The sequence below is a fragment of the Cupressus sempervirens genome, chromosome 11 (genome assembly GCF_028749045.1).
Source record: "Cupressus sempervirens isolate cs-2001-9-10 chromosome 11, ASM2874904v1, whole genome shotgun sequence".
NCBI classification, from domain to species: Eukaryota; Viridiplantae; Streptophyta; class Pinopsida; order Cupressales; family Cupressaceae; genus Cupressus; species Cupressus sempervirens.
The window spans coordinates 556576800-556597513 of record NC_143128.1 but is presented as its reverse complement, the minus strand read 5'-3'; the positions used below and the strand labels follow the sequence as shown (position 1 = coordinate 556597513).

The window sequence follows — 20714 nt, the reverse complement described above, 5'->3', positions numbered from 1 at the left end:
GCGATATACTCAATGATATATATTGCAGCAACATAAAAAATCTGATTTCAATAATCATTTGACCAATATTATTTTAGCTTCCCAATCATAAATTCTGTCCAAACCGTTTGAAACCCTTATCACTGCTATAGCATATTATGGCTCTCACTGATTAAAGTTTGGCAAAAACCTGCTTGTCATTATCATACGCTATTGTTGGGAATATTTTTGTTATTAATCTTGTTTGCTGCTAAAAGGTATTTATTGTCCATACACAGTGCATAGATTTTAATCTCAAAGCCACAGTATGTTCAAAAAAACTGTATCATCCCAATAATCTCTATCTTATATCTTTTAACCATTTTGTATAGAGCCGCTCTACTAAATATTCTTAGTTCATAAAAAAATTAAAAATAAAAAAATAAAATAAAATGAAAGCATCTAGTTCATAGTAGATTTATTTATTTGTAACTCTATGATAGTTGAAACCCTTGAAGAAAATTTCTCTATGGATTTTATTTGCATGTCTAAAAAAAATTATTTTGAATTTAATCCTTTAGTCTAATTATTGCATTGTTTCACCATATTTTCTAACTTAATCGCTTTAACCCTTTCAGAATAGGCACGTTGAGATTCTATGTATTGTACCCACTAGCTTCATGTGGTTGTTTACTTTCAAATGTATAATCATTCAAAATAGCTTGTTACTGCAACTGTACTTCATTTATGGATCTTTCATGACCTATATCTAGTCATCTAGTTTTCTGCTTTTAAAATTACTTTTTTCATATCGTTGTTGGGCTGAACACTGGCTCCATTACACTAATTTTGGATTTGTAGCTGATGTGTATATACCACACTCAACTCTTCGTGCTTTTTGAATGGCATAACATGGTTACTTCTATGGAAATTGAGCTGCATCATTGATATTTATAATTGAATACGAATTTATCTATATATTACATGCACTTTTAACTTATTTAAGATTGGCCTCATATATACTTTCAGCATAACTTGTAAAAGTTCTATCAAATATGAAACTCTTTTAAATATTTCAATCAATCATAGCTTATGAATTAAAACAAAGAAGGCTCCATTGTGCAAAATATGTAACCGTATATCTGTCAATTTTTCCTTCTCTTGTAGACTTTATCATGTTGATGTTGGTGCACCTTTCATTGCTGCATAGGAGCTTGTGAGCTCAAAGATTAATACAATGTTTGTAGCTTGTACCAATTATGTGCTCTTTCTATCTTATTACCATGCTATATATTGAAAGTCTTTGAGTAATTTTTGGCAAGGCTTTCGCATTTATGTTTCGAATTTGTACTTTGTTGCTGCAAATGTCTAGCTTCACTTGTTAAAAGTTTGCTCCCAATTAAGCTTGATCTCCTCTATATGCAAAATAACTAGAATGGTGAGTGTTGAGAGGATTTTGTCCTCCTATTTATACACCCTTTTGATTATGTGATGAGGGTTAGGTATAAAAAGCACTTGTTTCCATGCAAAGGTTTGTATATACTCAATTGAAATAGAAAATTTGATCATTCTAATTTTCTTCACTTTATAATACCTTCTATTCCATAGCTTCCACATGATATTTCATATATTTATTTATTTATTTCCCACTCTCAATTTGTTCAACTCAATAGTTTGAAAGTACCAAGCTCAAATAGGGGAGCATTTTTTCTATTAGGATGGCTTGAGGGCAATGATTTAGTTCACTGTAAAAGCAATGGAAACATACATTGTTCATGTTAAGAAAGTGGATTCGATAGATTGAAAAGGACACTAATAGTTTCTTGATGTGCAATTGTAATATCCCCATTGTCAAGACATTAAATCATTTGTTATAGAATTTTTCATTTAATCTTTTACAAATCAATAATTTATATTTTGTCCTATCTCCTTCATTTGGAAATAATTTTTCCTTCTGAGTTATAGTAATAATGACATTGAAAATTATTTCTATGATCATTTTCTATCATAATATTAAGAGTTATTCGTAATAGGTATTCATAATAATCATTAAGTTTTATTCATTCTTACATAATATTAATTTTAATTTTAAGAGTATTATATATGATTAACTCCATATTCTTCTCCCTTTGTCTCTTCTTCATTGCCTTTGTCACATTTTGCCTTTTTGTTGACCTTTTCTTCTTCAAGGTCTTCTTCCATTCTTTGGATGCAGCCTCTTTTTTCACATCTATGTGTGGGTGCCTAGTCTATTCCATAATGGTGACAAGTGTTTCTTTTTCGGCTGCAGTTATGGCCTGGTTCCCATGGCTTTTGGCATTTAAAGCATAATTTTTTCTTCTTTAGTTCTTCTTGATCCTTCGTAGGAATGAACTTTTTGTATGATTTATCTTCTTTGTGATATTTTGTATTGGACTTATTCCATGATTTGTTGTTTGTGGTTGAGACTTCCAATCTTAGTGCTATTTCAAAAGCATCATCTAAGGATGAAGGTTTTAGGGCACTTACTAGACCCTTTAATGAATCTTTTAATCCTTCTATGAATAAGTAGGTAGAGTGTTCGTCATCTACTCCTGTGACTTGGACCGAGATCTTTTGAAATTTCTTAATATAGTCCTCTACTATTCCTTGCTTTTTGATTTGAGTTAGTTTCTTAAAGTTTTCTTGAGGATGCTTCCTATCAAATCTCTTAATGAGTTTTTGAGAAAATTCTTCATAGGAAGTAATGTTTTGGTGCCCCTGAGTAATAAGACCATGATGCCACCAATCATGTGTTGTTCCTTCTAGGTGGAGGATTGCAAATTGAAGTGCATCTCCTTCTGTCATTGGACTAAGGGTCAGATAGGTGTTTAATTTTTGTAACCAGGCACGTGCAGTGAACTTTTTCTGACCCATCAAAATTTGGAAGTGTCACTTTATTTACTTTACTTCTAAAGTCTTGATTTTGTAGAATCCTTCCTCTCCTATGCATTTCATGTTTGTTGGCTTCACAAAATTCCCTAAATGTGATTAATTCTCTAATTTATGGTTCAAGGTTAGCATAAGCTCTGGCATTCTCAATAGAAATATTGGTTGTATGTCCCTCTTCTTCTATTGAGGGGCCTTCCTTGGGTAAGAAAGTACATTTGGGTACTTGAGGTGGTGAAGCTCCATTATTTGCTGAATGGTTTGAACTTATGTCCCTTCCACCAGAATTATTATTTTTAAGATTGTTTATGGAATTTCCCATGTTTTGTAGAGCTTGAAGAAGGGCTTCATTTGATCTTTCTATTTGCTCTACTAAGGTTTGGTTGGTTTGTTCCATAACATTTCTAATTTCATTAGATAATTGCTCACTCATTTTTGCTCCTCTTATCATTTACTATATTTTCAGGATGGGAAGATCAGGCTCTGATACCAATTGTAATGACCCCTTTTTCAAAATTTTAACTTGATATTCAATTTAGGTATAAATTAGGAAATCATCAATTTTTAAAACAAACAACCTAAGATTCTTCCTTCTATTAGTTATGCGAGGAGTTGAGCATTATCATTAATTTATTGATTTTCAAGGAATATTTTTCCTCATAGTGTTAGGTCATCTTTCATTTTGATTATGATCATTCCAAGATAGTAGAATGACGGTGTAGAGGGCATGTGAAACAAGGTCCAAGCATATCCGACAAGTCCTCGAAATTACTCCGCCTTTCCCCCCACCAACTCCCTATCTCAGGATTTCATAATTCGGGTGAAGTACAGACTTCTACACTATAATTCAAAATATATCTTGATGTTATTCAAATTTCTATACATATAAGTTTATTGTATTAATATCCTTTGATACAATATTTATTATTACTTTATGTATCAATATCCATTTGAACTTTGACTATCATGCACATATATATATATATATATATATATATATATATATATATATATATATATATATATATATATATAAAATGTAAAATATGATAATCTGAACAAGTATTGCAAATGTTTTAATAACATTTAGTACTTCTTTTTATTTATAATATCCATTTTAATATGCATGTGATAACACTTATGAATTCATAATGTAATAATATTGTGAGTACGTAATAATCCTTTCATGCAAAAGCCCAACCATTTTGTGTTGGGGCATGAGACAGGAATTACGTATTTCGTAACCCCCCTTAATAACATTGTATTCATTAACGTTATTGTGATAAGGCACAACTAAAATTTATTCCAATACCTTCAAACATTTGACAATCGGCTATTTGAAACATACAGGAGGAAATTGTGATAGTACCTGTATCTGGATTGCAGATGTATTGCCCTGTCAGCGTGGTCTTGCAAATCAGATTACAACGTGATGTCTTGAAGTAATTATATATATCCCATGTCCATTCACAGAATGGGAATATTCTTATTACGTATTCAACGTTGGTTTTTATATATAATTCCTTCTTCTCTGAATGTGAAATATTGATTATGCCACTTGATGTGATCCCTTCATTCGTATTTTTTCTTCCTTTGGATTAGCCCTAACCCTAAAGATAACTTAGGGTAGACACAAGTGAAGGGTTGCGCCCTATTATATGCTTAATCTTTTCTTATGTTATGTTTATTAATTAATTTTATGTACATTTATTGTTTAAGCATAGTATCTAAGTTATTTTATTCATTTGAAAGGATTAATAATTTATGGTAAGGATATTGTAACATTATACATAAGAGTATTTAATTAGAAAGTATTTGTAGTAGTTAATGGATTAGGGTATAATAAATAAAGTAATTATAATTATATTTGGTAATATAACTAATAGAATGATCAACACCTCTTGTTCAGTTTAATATGATATTAATGTTATTAATTTATTAATATTATCATTTTTTTTTAATGCTATTGGTAGATATGGTTTAACAATAGTGCTATCAAAAATGTAGTTAAGATATTAACTGAAATAATAAGTATATGTTTTTAGGAAGAAAGAATACATTAATTAGGGTTCATGACAAGAACAGTCCATGCAAAATCAGTCTAAAGGGTTAAAATCACGAATTATGTCATCTGACATATTCGAAAGGTAAAATATCTCGAATACTTGTCCTACCTTTCTTGGACAAATGGTTTAAGGGCTTAGGATTTGGACTTGAGAATTTATCTCCCCTCTCTTACTTTTGAGATAGTGCGATAGGGTACGCTCATCCTAGCAATTTAGGGAAGTCGATACTCGGTACCTGCAACCTGCATAAAATCCATGCATGTACATATATATATATATATATATGTTAAGCTAAACAGGCAATGGCAGGAAGTGGTGCATCATGTAGATCCCGACTAGCAGGTGACTACGACTCCCTTCCTTAACCACATTAGAAACGCCATACAATAAAAGAACAAACACACACACCATACACATGCAAGTATGGGGTAAGTATCCATAAGAAAACACATGTGATAATAAACGATCTAATCTAATCATCATCAATAACTAAAAGCAATGTAATAATCATCATGCATCCATGAAATGTAGAGTCTAAGTAATCTCATCACATATATCAACTAAATCTATAACACAATATCTGATAGTCTCAAAATAATGCCATCAATCATCAATATATAATTGACCTAAAAGAGTTTGGTAATGATAACAAAATGCGACCTAGGGGCAGGCACTACAATACTCCTATGTTTTCCATCAACATAATTTTTATTATTTGTACAAGTTTATTCTATTAGAGGATATAAGTAGTTTTATTATGTATTTATCTCTTTTAATCCTTCACAAAATATCAAAATATGGAAAATGAAACTCACTGCCATCAATAATCATCTATATACTAATCTTCCTATTAAAGCAAAGCACAATCTTAGGTAGTTGAGTAGGATATCTAGATTAATTTCCTTTCATAGTTGAAGAATAATAGAAAAAATATTTGTATATTATATGACTAAATGGAGTATTGATTTGTGGTGAATGTGCATGTTAAATGTATTAAAAAAATAATAATTAAGTTTTTTAAAGTTGCAAGAGTTATTTTCATATTCTTTCCTTAAAGTGACTTGTTTTGTAGAATGTTGTTTGCAATGTCCCCTATTTAAAATAGGATTTTATAAAAATAATTATATTAACTTAACAGTAGTACAAAAGTATAAAATTAGATTATAATACAATTAACATTTAGTTAAATTTAATGAATGGTCTAAACACATAGAATGAAAAGTTTTGATTCCACCAAACATGATATATAAAAGGGAAAAGATGACCTCATTTGAAAGCAAGGAAAGAAAAAAGAAGAAAAAGGAGAAAAGTGTGAATCAAGAAAGAATAATAGAGAAGAAAAGAAGGAACTAATCTCTTCAAAGGTAAAAGTTATGAAGGCTTGTATTCTTTCAAATGGTGGTAATTGTGAAAGACTTCAATTTTTTCAAAGGAAAGAAACAATGAATAGTTGTGCTCTAAAAGATGACGACAATTGTGAAATAATATTACTTTTACAAGGGGTAGGCATGATGAAAAGATGCGATTTATCCCTCATAGTGAAAGATATAAAGATGGGAAGGTTTCATTTAAGGATGATCCAAAGGATCAATTAGGGAGAATATAATAGTCATATAGAAAATAATTAAAAGGGTTATAAAGTTTTCTCTTGGGCTTTGATATGAGGATTTCTAGGAACCTTATTATGATTCCCTTTCCAATCTCTACATTGGTTTATTATTGGAGAAATCATAGTTGTAAAAAGGATGAATACAAAGACATGAATATGGAGGACAAAGATGAGCATCCCACTCGGTAGATCTCCCCATGATGGATGTCCAATGTCCCTACCACTTGGGACCAAGGGGGTGTATAATCCACTCTTGAGCTTAGTGTGAGGATTAGTTTGGGCCAACCTATCATTCTCCCTCATTGCAAGCGTATTGCAAATGGAATATAAGTGTGTGTGTGTGTGTGTGTGTGGAACATGATTTATCTAATTAATTGTGATGATTATACATCTTTGTTACTCATATCATGTGTGATTATTAACACTAAGAGAAATACTTGGATTTATGAATTATACCCACTCATAAACTATTGTTTAATATGATTGCAAGACCTGAACTAAAATTAATCTTATCAAATGATATTTTAATTGATAAAGCCATATCCTTAACTATCTTAAATATTTAATTTAAATGAAAATTATGATTTTAGGGCAAGACTTATGGAAATACCGAAGAGGGGACATTACATTGTTTTGTATCATAGAACCTAAACTATCATAGATTTGGGTTTAATGTAATGGAGAGTCAAAAGATTTACTAAAGAGGAAGCAAACAATTTTAAAATTATATATATTTCTTTTTGAATTAAAACTTAATAAATGTTAAATGACACAAACAAGCTAATGAACTATTTAATAAATTATAAAGGTCAATTTTGATTGTGCTCTAAACTTAACATACAATAACTTCAATAAAGTGTAATTATTAGTCTAAAAGCATTTGTAATTTATTTGATAAAAGTACAATGTAAAACTGTCTATAACACATTTAGAAATAGAACATCCAAAGAAAACTATTGATACAATTTTGAAGCGCTTGATTTAAATGCAAAAAAATAGACCTTTAAAATTTCAACTCAATTAACCATAATTTATAATTTTAAGAACTCAACATATTCATATTAAATTTACTATTTTTTTTTTTTTTAAACTTAAAAAACATACGCTAATTTAAACATGTTTTTACATAAAAACAAAACAAAAACATATTTGTAAAGCACAATTTGTTTGAACATTGGCCGGGGAAAATAATCAAAGCATACACTAAATTTAAACATTGGTCGGTGAAAAAAACACACTAAATCTAGTCTTCTTGCGTTGAGAAAAAGCGTAAGGCTGAAATTGCAAATTAAATCTTCCTAACGTTGAGAAAAAGCATAAAACCTGAAATTGCAAATTAAATCTTCCTACCGTTGAGAAAAGGCATACGGCTGTTGTATAAGAAGGGTTTCATTGCTGCTGCTATATATGAATAGAAGAATGGACGGATTGATGAATGGGAGCTAACAAAGGAAGGAAGAATGTAAGATTGCTGAAATTAATGGAAGAATCGAAGAATTGTACCGTAGCAACTCCAGACAGACTTGTGTTGCAAATTTTTGAAGCCTTCTCCAGCAAACGAGGGCTTCAAGATTTCCTCTGTAATTTGAAGACAAGGGCATTTTATTTGGAGAATCTGGAGAAATACTCGAGTTCATCCGCATTGACTGGTGCGTATTCCAAATTAGTTAGTGAGATATCTGAGGTACCCTGCAATCTGATTGTGGTAATTTTTTCTGGGGAGGAGCAAGGCATCTTGTGGTTTGGATTTTTGTATCTTAACTCTGTTTTGGATATTACAAATGCTTTGTGCCATTTAATTGTAAATTTCAGGAAAATTGTAATACTAAAGTTATTTTTCTATATATTTCTGGAGAAAACTTTAGGCACAGTTTTGGTTTTAGTTGCTAGTAGTTCTCAATATCTAAACAATTTTAGTGATCTTTTTCATTTTTAGTCTGCACGAAATTCATTTTAATTCGAATTGTTCTTACAATCTTTGCACAGTCAATTTAAGTTATCTTTGTAGATTCTACAGATTTTTTTTATACAATTTATAAAGAATTCGTTCATTTAATAATGATATTGTTTGGGGTTTAAATGTACGCAGCAACACAGCCATGCCTGGGGTTTAAATGAAAGTTATCCAGCAACTGATCTCACACAGATGTTTGAGCGTCAGCTAGGGTTTCAATCAGATTCTGAAAATTTTCAGAGAGAAGATCAGATTGGGGCTTGCAAAGGAATTAAAACCCTCGATCTATTTCCGCAGTGTTAGCTAGGGTTTCAATCCAGTGGTCAACAGGACAAAAGCCAATGGGCTTTGGTGGATTTACGTATTGAAATGTCTGAAGCTGTGACAATTAATCTAAGGCAAAGCCACGCTGTTGAAAGATTGAATTTCAGTAAGATTTCTGCCCAAATTTGTGACAATTTAGAATGTGAACAATTATAGATCAGTACATTAACGACAGTTTAATTTTTGTTCTCACTCCAGCAGTATTAAAGATAAGGAAGATCTGTGACAATTTAGAATGTAAACAATTATAAATCAGTACATTGATGACGGATTAATTTTGTTATGTAGGTCTTCCGATGGCGAAAAGGATATCCCTTAAACGATTTTTACAGAAATGGAAGGACAGGTATGTTGAATTTCCTGCTTGATTTGCAATTCAGATTTTTAAAAACAGAGCATTTCAATGCTGAATTTTGACAAATTTGTGTTGTGTATGTGTGCAAAGTCTGGAAATCTCGAAGGTAAATTACATTGACTATACAAAGACAACTTACATCGACTGTGCAGAGATTGTTGGGTGGTCTTGTGCAGATATTTTAATTTGAACCGAATCTTCAGTATGTTTGTTCTTACTGCAGCAGTATTAGAGACAAGGAATATGATGGGGAAAAAGCGACGCAACTAGCAGACGCTATAAAAGTCTGTTTATCTGAAGTCTGTAATGTCCCTTTTCTAGCATTCATAGCATGATGTTGTCGTTAGCCTATTTCCCCACAGTCCCGTAGGCTAACTAGGACATTAAAGGGGCTTAGAGGCCATTTGGCCTAGACAGTTTCAGTTGCAGGTCTTTCTGAGGGGTTCTGGGGCAACTTTGGGCATACTTACTATTTATAGTAAGTCATCTTGGACATGGCCGGACATTCAGTCACAGTGGTTTGTCGATGGTAATTGTTTAAAATCGACAGGAAAACTTATTTATCACTGATAAGATTTGTTATGCATTGATAAAGTCATTTTATAAAGTGAAATTTAAATATTTAACTTTATTAATGCATAGACCATAGTTTGTGGAAAATATTTAAATTAAAAGAGTTCCCTTTATTTTTATAACACATTGAAGACATAAGGTACATAAAGGGAGTTATGTTTTATCCCACATTGAGAAAACGAAGGATTGAGCTCTTGTGAGAACACTATAAAAGAAATGGAAGATTTTTTTTTTTGTATGCTTGAATGAAGATTAATGTTATGTTGCTGGATATCTGATTATCGGGCTTGGAGGACGGAATCCCTCTTTGCTAGCATTCTCTTCGCTGTTGGAAGACACAGTCAGGAGGATCAAGGGTGTTTTCACTTCAGGAAACACACTGGGTTTCATTTGGGGCGTTTGCATAAAGAAATTTACAAGGGTTTTAGGTGCAGATCTGAAGTTAGTTATTGCTATAGTGCCGCATGAACAGTATTTTGCTACAGTCGGCATGAACAGTATTTTGCTACAGTACGGCGTGAACAGTGTTGATATCAAGTTTACTTGTTTTTCCGGCTGATTAGAAGTTTGGAGGGTTGGCCGACTACATCTGCAAAATACTACGGCCACTAATTCCAGGTTTCTTCTATCAAATTTTGATATTTTGCATAATAATTGTTGAATACAAGTCTGAATAGTTGTTGCAGCCTTTAAGGCAGCTGTAAGTGCACATCTACATTTAAAAATCACCCTTTATTAGCAGATTGAAAGAGTTTCCAGATTTTTCATATACTATTGAATGTGTGCCAAGTGTTTGTGAAAATGTTATGATGTGTATTATGCATTTTAATGTCACTTCATAGTTGTTCGTAAATCTACTCATTGGAAAGCAATTTATTGAGGAAATCAGCTTTATGAGTTTGCATACAAAGTGTTTGACAATATTCCTTAAGTTAAATTTCTGCAAGTCAAAGTTCAAATCAGGGGAGGATATTACAGTGGTATCAGAGCTATAAGTCCTGCCATCCTGTGGAGGTCTTATAGGAAATTTGGAACTGGCGGATAGAGGGGAAGGTGTTTGATGAAATGTCAAAACACTAAAATCAGAGCATTTATGTTTGAGCATGCGACAGGGGCCTTATAATTTCCGCAATACTAGAGCAAGACAAAGTAGGAGTTCAGACCTGCAAAGCAAACAGTCTAGTTCATCCATACAGGGGGGTATAGAATCCAGTCATACAGACACAACGGAGGTATTCTTTGATCAAGACAGCAATATGGGTGATCGAGATGACAGGAATACAAGATTAGGTGGAGGCGGGAATGTCGGTCCAGAGCCTGGAGAGGAAAGATTCTTACAGTTATTAGAGACCTTGGTACAGGGTCAGCGAGTAGCAGAACAAAGGGCACAAGAACAGAATCAGAGATTGGATCTTATGATGCAGATGATGGCTCGTCAAATGGGGTTGAATGCTAACATGGGTGGAGGAAATAATCAGAATGGTAACAATCAGAATGGAAATGATCAGGATGGGACACATAATGGAGATGAACAAGTTGGGAACAATTTCGGTCATGCACCCCAGTGAGCTAGGACAGTGAGTTCAAGGCCCATGATTCCTACATTTCCTCCTAGAGCTCCAGAGTAGCTCGTACCAGAGCCCCAGATTACTGATATACAGGACCAGTTGAGGAGAGATTAGGAAGCCGGAGGGCCAAATTTTACTGCTGCAATTACCTTTAGGGAGTATATGGATGTGCGGATGAAACATATGCCACGTGGACATGACAGGAACCAGAGCTATGAGCTACGGAAGAAAGTAGAAAGACTTGAGTTACCATAATATGATGGCTCAGGAAAGTCTACAGCAAGAGCTTGGGTTCAAAAGCTTGACACATACTTTCAATTGAACCCTATGCCTAAGGAAGAAGCTATTAAGTATGCAGCAATTCATCTGGATGGGTTAGCACACAAGTGGTGGCATCATGGTATGGTCACTATGGGACATGCACGCATTACCTCATATGTGGAGTTTACAGAGAGGCTGATTGAACGTTTTGATAGGAAGGATCCATAACTCCATTTCAAGGAGTTAGCTCAGCTTAAACAGTGGGGATCATTGGAAACATACATTTCAGAGTTTCAGAAACTTGCAGTGTTAGTAACAGATGTATCTGAACGAAGGATACTAGTTCTATTTATGGATGGGTTAGCTGATCCGTTGAGAGGGTGGATTAAAGCTCTAAACCCTCCCACTTTGCAGGAAGCCATTAAGAAAGCTCGTGACATGGATTCCTCTTCATCTTCAAAAAATAAATTCCAGGCAAAGAGTTTCCCTTCAAGGAAAGATAAGGACAAGAAACCTTTTCATAAAGAGGTTCAGCCAGCTAAGGAGGAAAGTAAGAGGTTGGACAATGAGACACTTAATGATCTCAGGAAGAAGAAGTTTTGTTTTCATTGCAGGGAGCCTTGGGATTTGTCACATAAGTGTCCATTGAAAGCAAAAGCTAAGCAGATGGAGTACTTTTCAGCCAAAGAGTCAGTAGATGGAGATTCAGAGCAGTCATCTGAATCAGATGGAGATGATGATAGTTCTTCACAGGAGGAAGCACACGGTGATAGCACGATAGCTCAGTTGTCAAGTATACAGGAGGCCGTCACTTTCAGAGTTAGGGGAACCTTGGATGGACAGAGAGTTGTGGCACTCATTGATACAGGGGCGACACATAACTTCATTGATGAGAAGTTTGTGACACGCAGAGGGCTACATACAGAGGAGCATAGGGGATTTAAGGTGATGGTTGCCGATGGCTTCAAAATTGAATGTACCAAGAAAATCTCCAACTTGCAGCTTCGTATGGTCATGACAGGAGATTTCTTTGTGGTCAACATTGATGATCAAGATATGGTGCTTGGGATGAACTGGATGAAGTCTCTGGTAGAGTTTACATTTAACTTTGAGAAAGATAGTGCTCAGAGGTTTGTCAGATGGGAGACTTCGAGTGGTGTCACTCAAGCGGATGCAGAGTTTCTTTAAACATGATCAGGTGCAGTGGGCAGCAGAGTTTAGAGTAATGCCTGAGATGACAGAGCAGCATAAACTAGAGTATCCACCTTATGTACAAAAAATAATAACCAAACATACTAAGGTGTTTGGTGAGATACCTCCAAGGAGACCCCCGGATAGGGGAATCGAGCATGTTATTGAATTAGAGGAAGGGGCTAAGCCAGTTATCATCACACCTTACCGCCATCCGAAGAGATATAAGGATGAAATAGAAAAGGCAATTAAGGAGTTGATTGACATGGGGCACATACGGCCAAGCAAAAGTCCTTTCGCTTCGTCAGTAGTATTGGTGAAGAAGAAGGATGGTACAATGAGGATGTGCATTGATTATAGGGAGCTAAACAAGAAGACAATCAAGAACCGATACCCTATCCCGCGCATCGATGAGCTTATTGATGAATTGCATGGTGCATGCTACTTCTCCAAGATTGATTTGAGATCCGGCTACCATCAGATACGGGTTAGAGAGGTGGATGTGGAGAAGACAACTTTTAGATGCCACTATGGACATTTTGAGTTCTTAGTCATGCCCTTTGGGTTGACAAATGCCCCTGCCACTTTCCAGTCCTGTATGAATAGAGTGTTCAGAAATCAGTTGAGGAAGTTTGTGTTGATATTTTTTGATGATATACTGATATACAGCCGTACTTGGGAGGAACATTTGAAGCATATTGATACAGTGCTCAGTATTCTAGAGAGGGAGTCATTATATGCCAAGATGAGTAAATGTGAGTTTGGGATGACAGAGTTGCTCTATCTAGGGCATATTATTAGTGCAGGAAGTGTTCGGGTTGACCCAGACAAGATTAGGGCCATTCTGGATTGGCCACCACCGAGGAACACTTCACAACTCAAGGGATTTCTCGGGCTTTGTGGGTTCTACCGCAGATTTGTGAAGGGATTTTCACAGATAGCAGCACCACTTACAGATTTGACACGGAAAGATAGTTTCAAGTGGTCAGAGAGGGCTCAGGATTGTTTTGACAGGTTTAAGGAGCTGATGAGTATATGTCCTGTTTTAGCCATTCCAGATTTCACCAGGCCCTTTGAGTTGCAGTGTGATGCTTCGGGAGAGGGCATAGGAGTTGTTCTCATGCAAGACAAACATCCCATCACATATGAGAGTAAAAAATTACGAGGTGTGGAGAGAACCTATAGCATCTACGACAAAGAGATGCTAGCAATCATGCACGCGCTAGCTAAGTTCAGGCAGTACTTAGTGGGAAGCCGGTTCACAGTAAAAACAAATCATAATAGCTTGAAACATTTCCTTGGACAGAAGGACCTTAATGACAGGCAACAGAAATGGGTGAGTAAATTACAGGCCTATGATTTCGGCATAGCCTATGTCAAAGGGAAAAAAAATATTGTTGCAGATGCTTTATCTAGAAGGCCTCATTTGCTTGCTGTTGGGATAGTCATGGATGATTGGAGAGAGATGATCTTGGCAAAATATGCTAAGGATAGTTGGGCATCTAGCATTATTGAGGGAGCTATTCAAGATAGTCGATACACTGTCGTAAGTGATCTGATCATCTACAAGGAAAGGATTTATTTAGTACCCGGGTCTGCTATGAAGCAGAAGATTTTGAGGGCATTTCATGATTCACCAATGGCAGGACATCCCGGATTCTTTAAGACATATCGGCAGGTGAGAGAGCGCTTCACTTGGAAAGGACTCAAATCAGAGGTGCTTCAGTTTGTGAGGGAATGCCCTGTGTGTCAGCAGAACAAACAGGAACATTCTTTTTCGGGTGGTTTACTACAGCCCCTACCCATACCAGAGAAGAAGTGGGATAGCATTTCCATGGATTTTATCACAGGCCTCCCCAAGGCACAGGGTTGGGATTGTATCTTTGTTGTGGTAGATAGATTGACGAAATTTGCACATTTCTTTGCAATTTCGTCTACATATTCAGCAGCACAAACAACAAAACTATTTTTTCGAGAGGTATTCAGACTACATGGGATACCACAGAGCATAGTCAGTGACAGAGACAGCAGATTTATGAACCACTTTTGGCAGGAGTTGTTCAGGTTATGTGGAACAGAGCTCACTCCGAGTACCAGCTACCACCCCCAAACTGATGGGCAGACAGAGATAGTGAACAAATGGGTTGAGGGGTACCTTTGAAACTACATTGCAGGAGAGCAGAAGGCTTGGGTGAAGTAGCTACATCTAGGGGAGTACTACTATAATACCTCTTTCCATATGTCTATTCAAATGTCCCATTTTATGGCACTGTACGGGTATGATGCTCCTAATTTTTTGGATTTGTTATTTGGGGACAGCAAAGTGCCTAAGGCCAAGGATACTTTGCAGGAGTGCCAGGACATTATGCGATCCTTGAAGGAAAATTTGCAAAAAGCACAAAATCAGCAGAAGCAATATGCTGATCAGCACAAGGTTGAGAGGTCTTTTGAGGTGGGAGATATGGTGTACCTCATGTTACAGCCGTATAGACAGTCCTCTCTCAAGAAGAGTGGAGCATTGAAATTGAAACCACGCTACTATGGACCGTTCAAAGTAATCAAGAGAGTGGGCGAAGTAGCTTATGAGTTGGAGTTGCCTGCAGACAGTAAAGTGCATAATGTGTTCTATGTGTCACGCCTTAAGAAGGCATTGGGTCACAATGTGGTGCCTTCAGTAGTATTGCCACCTCTTGATGATGAGGGAAAGCTTATCTTGGTTCCTGAGGCCATACTTGACTCCAGGGAGAGGGTGCTTCGCAGGAGGACTATCAGGGAGTATCTAGTGAAGTGGAGGAACCTACCTGTCGAGGATGCTACTTGGGAAAATGAGCAGATATTGCAACATCCAGAGCTAAAATTGCTTGAGGACAAGCAATTTTGGGAAGGGCGGACTATAATGTCCCCTTTCTAGCATTCATAGCATGATGTTGTCGTTAGCCTATTTCCCCACAGTCCCGTAGGCTAACTAGGACATTAAAGGGACTTAGAGGCCATTTGGCCTAGACAGTTTCAGTTGCAGGTCTTTCTGAGGGGTTCTGGGGCAACTTTGGGCATACTTACTATTTATAGTAAGTCATCTTGGACATGGCCGGACATTCAGTCACAGTGGTATGTCGATGGTAATTGTTTAAAATCGACAGGAAAACTTATTTATCATTGATAAGATTTGTTATGCATTGATAAAGCCATTTTATAAAGTTAAATTTAAATATTTAACTTTATTAATGCATAGACTATAGTTTGTGGGAAATATTTAAATTAAAAGAGTTCCCTTTATTTTTATAACACATTGGAGACATAAGGTACATAAAGGGAGACATAAAGTACATAAAGGGAGTTATGTTTTATCCCACATTGAGAAAACGAAGGATTGAGCTCTTGTGAGAACACTATAAAAGAAATGGAAGAGCTTTTTTTTGTATGCTTGGATGAAGATTAATGTTATGTTGCTGGATATCTGATTATCGGGCTTGGAGGACGGAATCCCTCTTTGCTAGCATTCTCTTCGCTATTGGAAGACACAGTCAGGAGGATCAAGGGTGTTTTCACTTCAGGAAATACACTGGGTTTCATTTGGGGCGTTTGCATAAAGAAATTTACAAGGGTTTGAGGTGCAGATCTGAAGTTAGTTATTGCTATAGTGCCGCATGAACAGTATTTTGCTACAGTCGGCATGAACAGTATTTTGCTACAGTACGGCGTGAACAATGTTGGTATCAAGTTTACTTGTTTTTCCGGCTGATTAGAAGTTTGGAGGGCTGGCCGACTACATCTGCAAAATACTACGGCCACTAATTCCAGGTTTCTTCTATCAAATTTTGATATTTTGCATAATAATTGTTGAATACAAGTCTGAATAGTTGTTGCAGCCTTTAAGGCAGCTGTAAGTGCACATCTACATTTAAAAATCACCCTTTATTAGCAGATTGAAAGAGTTTCCAGATTTTTCATATACTATTGAATGTGTGCCAAGTGTTTGTGAAAATGTTATGATGTGTATTATGCATTTTAATGTCACTTCATAGTTGTTCGTAAATCTACTCATTGGAAAGCAATTTATTGAGGAAATCAGCTTTATGAGTTTGCATACAAAGTGTTTGACAATATTCCTTAAGTTAAATTTCTGCAAGTCAAAGTTCAAATCAGGGGAGGATATTACAAAGTCCAAATAAACTGTAAGTACGCATTTCTTTTTGTTGTTTTGAAGAACCTAATAAGTTTGCTTTATGAATCACATTTTAACCCACCAATTTGTAATTGCTGCAAAATCCAAGAAGAAAATTTAAAAGGAAGACATGCATGCTTTATTTCAGAATGCATAGCGTAATAGTAGAAAGAAAATAACTATACAATATTATCTGCTTGATGCACCTTAATAAAATACTATACAGCATTCCCTAGTTGCTTATATTTAGATGCGAACAGTATGCTATATTCCCTATTATACTGCATTACCTAGGCACTCAGCTAAGTCGTCCCCTGCTCCTTGAAATGTTGATCCATAGTGGAGATTGCAAGAAAGTAGTTGATTGCTCTTACATTATCTAGGTGAAGATGTTTCTAGATATTTGCAAAAGCTGGTGAGTTGATCAAATTGTATTCTATATCTTCTCATGTACCTTCCAACTCACCAATTCATCTCTGTATGCTTCCAACTATCCCAATTTTAGGTCATAATACAAGTGAACTGAAGATGATTAAATTCTCTATGAAGGTGTAGGAGATTCCCTAATAGTAGTAGCTGCCACTGGTCTGATTAAATATAACATCTTTTTCCCATGTTTTCAGCTTGTTCACATGATTCCTAACTAGGCCTGTGTCAATTACACTATATTGTTGGGTCTGTTATCTCTATCTTTTAAACACCAAAAAATCTTCATAGTGCATGGTATTTCTATATTCACCATCCTATTATCTTTCCTCTACAATACACTTTTGTCATTTAGCTCCTAAATCTTTTCCTCTGTCAGTGTTTGGGCCTTTATACAATTATCATATTATGTCTGTATCATAAATACCATTCACCATTTCGACTGCCCCATGTCTTACAAAGTAATGGACCTCTTATCCTCTTGAATTATGCTCGTCATTTATGGCTTCTTGACCTAGGCTTTGTCAAAATGCTAATGCTTGTTCTAGAATCTCTACTTTGTTAATTAGCTCACCGTCATAAACCTCTATTACATACTAGGATTCTGATTGCTTTAGATTCTATTGTTCTTTCCACCAACCCTTGTGTTTGTTTTATGATTGTTGGATTATTATGGACTGTTATTTATTACTATAATCAGATGGCCATTATTTTGTTTGTTTTAATTTATGTCTCGGTCCTCTACCTGTAGTTTGTTGACCCATAGCATGTTCTCTGTCCTGGTTCATTTAAAAATGTTTTCAAATCATTCTTGTAATATCAATATTCGTCATTTTGGTGCTCACTCAGAAGAATAAGTTGTAAAGAGAAGTTTGACAATGAGACTTGCTGTCTTTTCTCTGTCTTCTATGCTCTTTTTGATCATTGAAAGCCTTTGTCATACTTCTTTCGTGATGCACTTCATAAGTCTAATCACCCTATCGGTGATCCTTTACCCTAATTAATCAAGCCTTTCAGTGTCTTGATTACGCTCTTTGATTTCATCGTATCATGACAGATGTATAACCTTGTCCAAGGCATGCAAGTTTATTGAACTGAGCATGGTAGACTTCTTACTCAAGGAGTTTCAATGTTGAAAATTCTGTCAAATTTTAAATGAAATGTCAAATCAATGTTTTCTACCATCTAGAAAGTTTATCTATTCTTATTTGACCAGATGACTGTAATCACTGGGACTATCAGCATTGTGCTCTTGTTCATCAAGGATACTTGTTCACAATTCACTGTAAGATGTTTTGTTCATAGCTTGATACTGCTGCTCTAAAATTGTAGAAAGGTATGTTTCCAGCATTTCCTAATTTCTTGGCTTCTTTATGCATCAGTCTATATTTTTGTTCCTTCTATACTGTTGTTTATTTCTATTTGTTATGGCCATTCTTTAGTTTTATTTTGTGCATTGAGTTCTACAGCTACTTTAATTTGTGCAAAATTAAAGAATTTAAAATGGCTAGGCTTTACATTGGATTCAAACTGCTCTCAGTGGGAAGAGTATGGACTACATAGTCTATCCCTCACTGCTGTACTATAATTTAGTGTAATTTTATACTTCGCACTGTCCAGAGTTAATGCCACTATTAAATGCCAAACATTATGTTGTTTACTAGTTATGCTGCTCTAGCATGTGATAGGTAGTAAATGAATGGTTCCTTAATGCATATTTTGAGTCAATTCGTTTGTCAAGGCTCTGCATATTGAAAACATATTTGAGTTCATTTTAAATTTCATAGGCTAAGGTCCCAAAGTGTTTCAACAAGAGACCCTTTAAGGGTAACAAGTAGAGAATGACAGCCAAATGTGAAGATTAAGGTTTTATCCAGTACTGTCACAAAGTTTATCATCCTGATGTGAAGATCAAATAGGAAGATTTCAAAAGTTTTACATTTTCAAGTAGGCTTTCTAATTCATTATAAGTTTGGTGTTTCTTTCCCTTATTTAAATCCTTGCAACCCACAAGAATCATAGATGATACCAATTATTTAATTGTAATTTGAATATTCAACATCACATACATATGTCCATGATTTTTAAAAAAAATTGGAGTAATTTTTTAAAAAAAATTGTAGGGGTGATAAGGTTCCTGCTGAAACAGAAATAAAAGTAATATGAACTTAGAATCCTTTTAGAGGCTGGGCTTCGTATTATTGAGTTCTATTCAAGTGAGCAAAAAGAAGCTGGTAAGGAGTATCATGAATGCAAACTTCTATTATTTTATTTTGATTTTGTTTTGAAGTCAACTTGGGTTGCATTTATCTTACAGACTGGTTATTGAAGTCAGATTCACTTAAGCTATTTAATGAATGTTTAAAAAGTTGTATTTAGATAACATTCTATTTTGTTGGCTTCTTTATCCATTATTCTATGCTTTCCCTTTTCTTTCTTTTCTACCATTTTAATTTTGTTTGGCATGGCCATGCCACCTCCTTTTATTTTGTCTCTGAGTTCTATCTTAATATGATTGTTTTGCATTTTTATTTTTTGTTTTTAATGGTATCTTTATAAAGGTTTTATTGCTATTATTTACTTGTCCTTTGTTTGTGGCTGGTGATTTTTTAATCTAGAAATTGCAGGAGAAAAGAAGCACAACTCCAATGAAGATTTTGTAGACTATTTGTATTGAGGAAGTAGTAACTTTAAAGAGGATAATGTAAACTAATTTTTCAACTAAATTTTATTTAGGTACCTATTTCTGAAAATAGTTCTCATTCTTTGACCACCATGTGGTAGGGGGATTGTTCATAATCATTCTAGCAATTTCTTCTCTTTTATTACTACTTTCAGATCTTGCAGTTAGAGCTGAACTTTGAATCTATAATATGGGTTTTAAAGCACTATTTAGAGCTCATAGCATAATCAAACATTTTATGGGAAACATATATGACTATATGATTACATACTATACATTCTGTGGAGTTTTAGAAGATTTTTTTAATCTTTTTGCTTCAGATCTCCGTAAACAAATTTAAATAGTAATTTCCATTCTTAAGATTATTTTTTGCTGCAGTTTGTTTTTATTTACTTGTAGAGAAGGTCAATATACACATTATTTATGCATCATTTGATGATTTTGATGTTAAAAGATTTATTAATGTTAGGTGTGAAATGTGAATTGTGCAGGGTTCATTTGTCTAAAAGAAATAATATAAATGCCGAAGGAGTAATATATCATTTAAAAGGATGTCTATATCTTATTGTAAATAGATTTGTGTAATGGTGAATGCCTAAATTTCTGGTACACATTGCTTGACAATTATAAGTAATAAAAAAATATTTTTCAGGTGTGGTAGAAATACCACTCCA

At 34.8% G+C, this 20714-nt stretch overlaps 1 protein-coding gene across 3 annotated transcripts; it reads left to right on the top strand.

The window, feature by feature from the left end:
* The first annotated feature begins 7731 nt into the window (after positions 1-7731).
* Positions 7732-20313, top strand: LOC149530845 (uncharacterized). Of its 3 annotated transcripts, none has more exons than XM_089808949.1 (4): positions 7732-8189; positions 8630-8924; positions 9107-9164; positions 9264-11923. In XM_089808949.1, the coding sequence occupies exon 4, from the start codon at positions 10850-10852 to the stop codon at positions 11312-11314; it is 465 nt and encodes a 154-aa protein (XP_089665075.1). In that variant the 5' UTR covers positions 7732-8189; positions 8630-8924; positions 9107-9164; positions 9264-10849; the 3' UTR covers positions 11315-11923. The 3 variants fall into 3 exon arrangements, 2 of the variants coding, with proteins under 2 accessions (XP_089665075.1, XP_089665076.1); XM_089808950.1 differs by having other exon boundaries at positions 7760-8189; positions 9264-9812; XR_016358502.1 differs by lacking the exon at positions 9264-11923 and adding an exon at positions 19976-20313 and having other exon boundaries at positions 7774-8189.
* Positions 20314-20714: the final 401 nt, after the last annotated feature.

Excerpts from the sequence above, each read along its gene's own strand:
- LOC149530845 (XM_089808949.1), top strand. The coding sequence starts at position 10,850 with ATGCGACAGGGGCCTTATAATTTCCGCAATACTAGAGCAAGACAAAGT.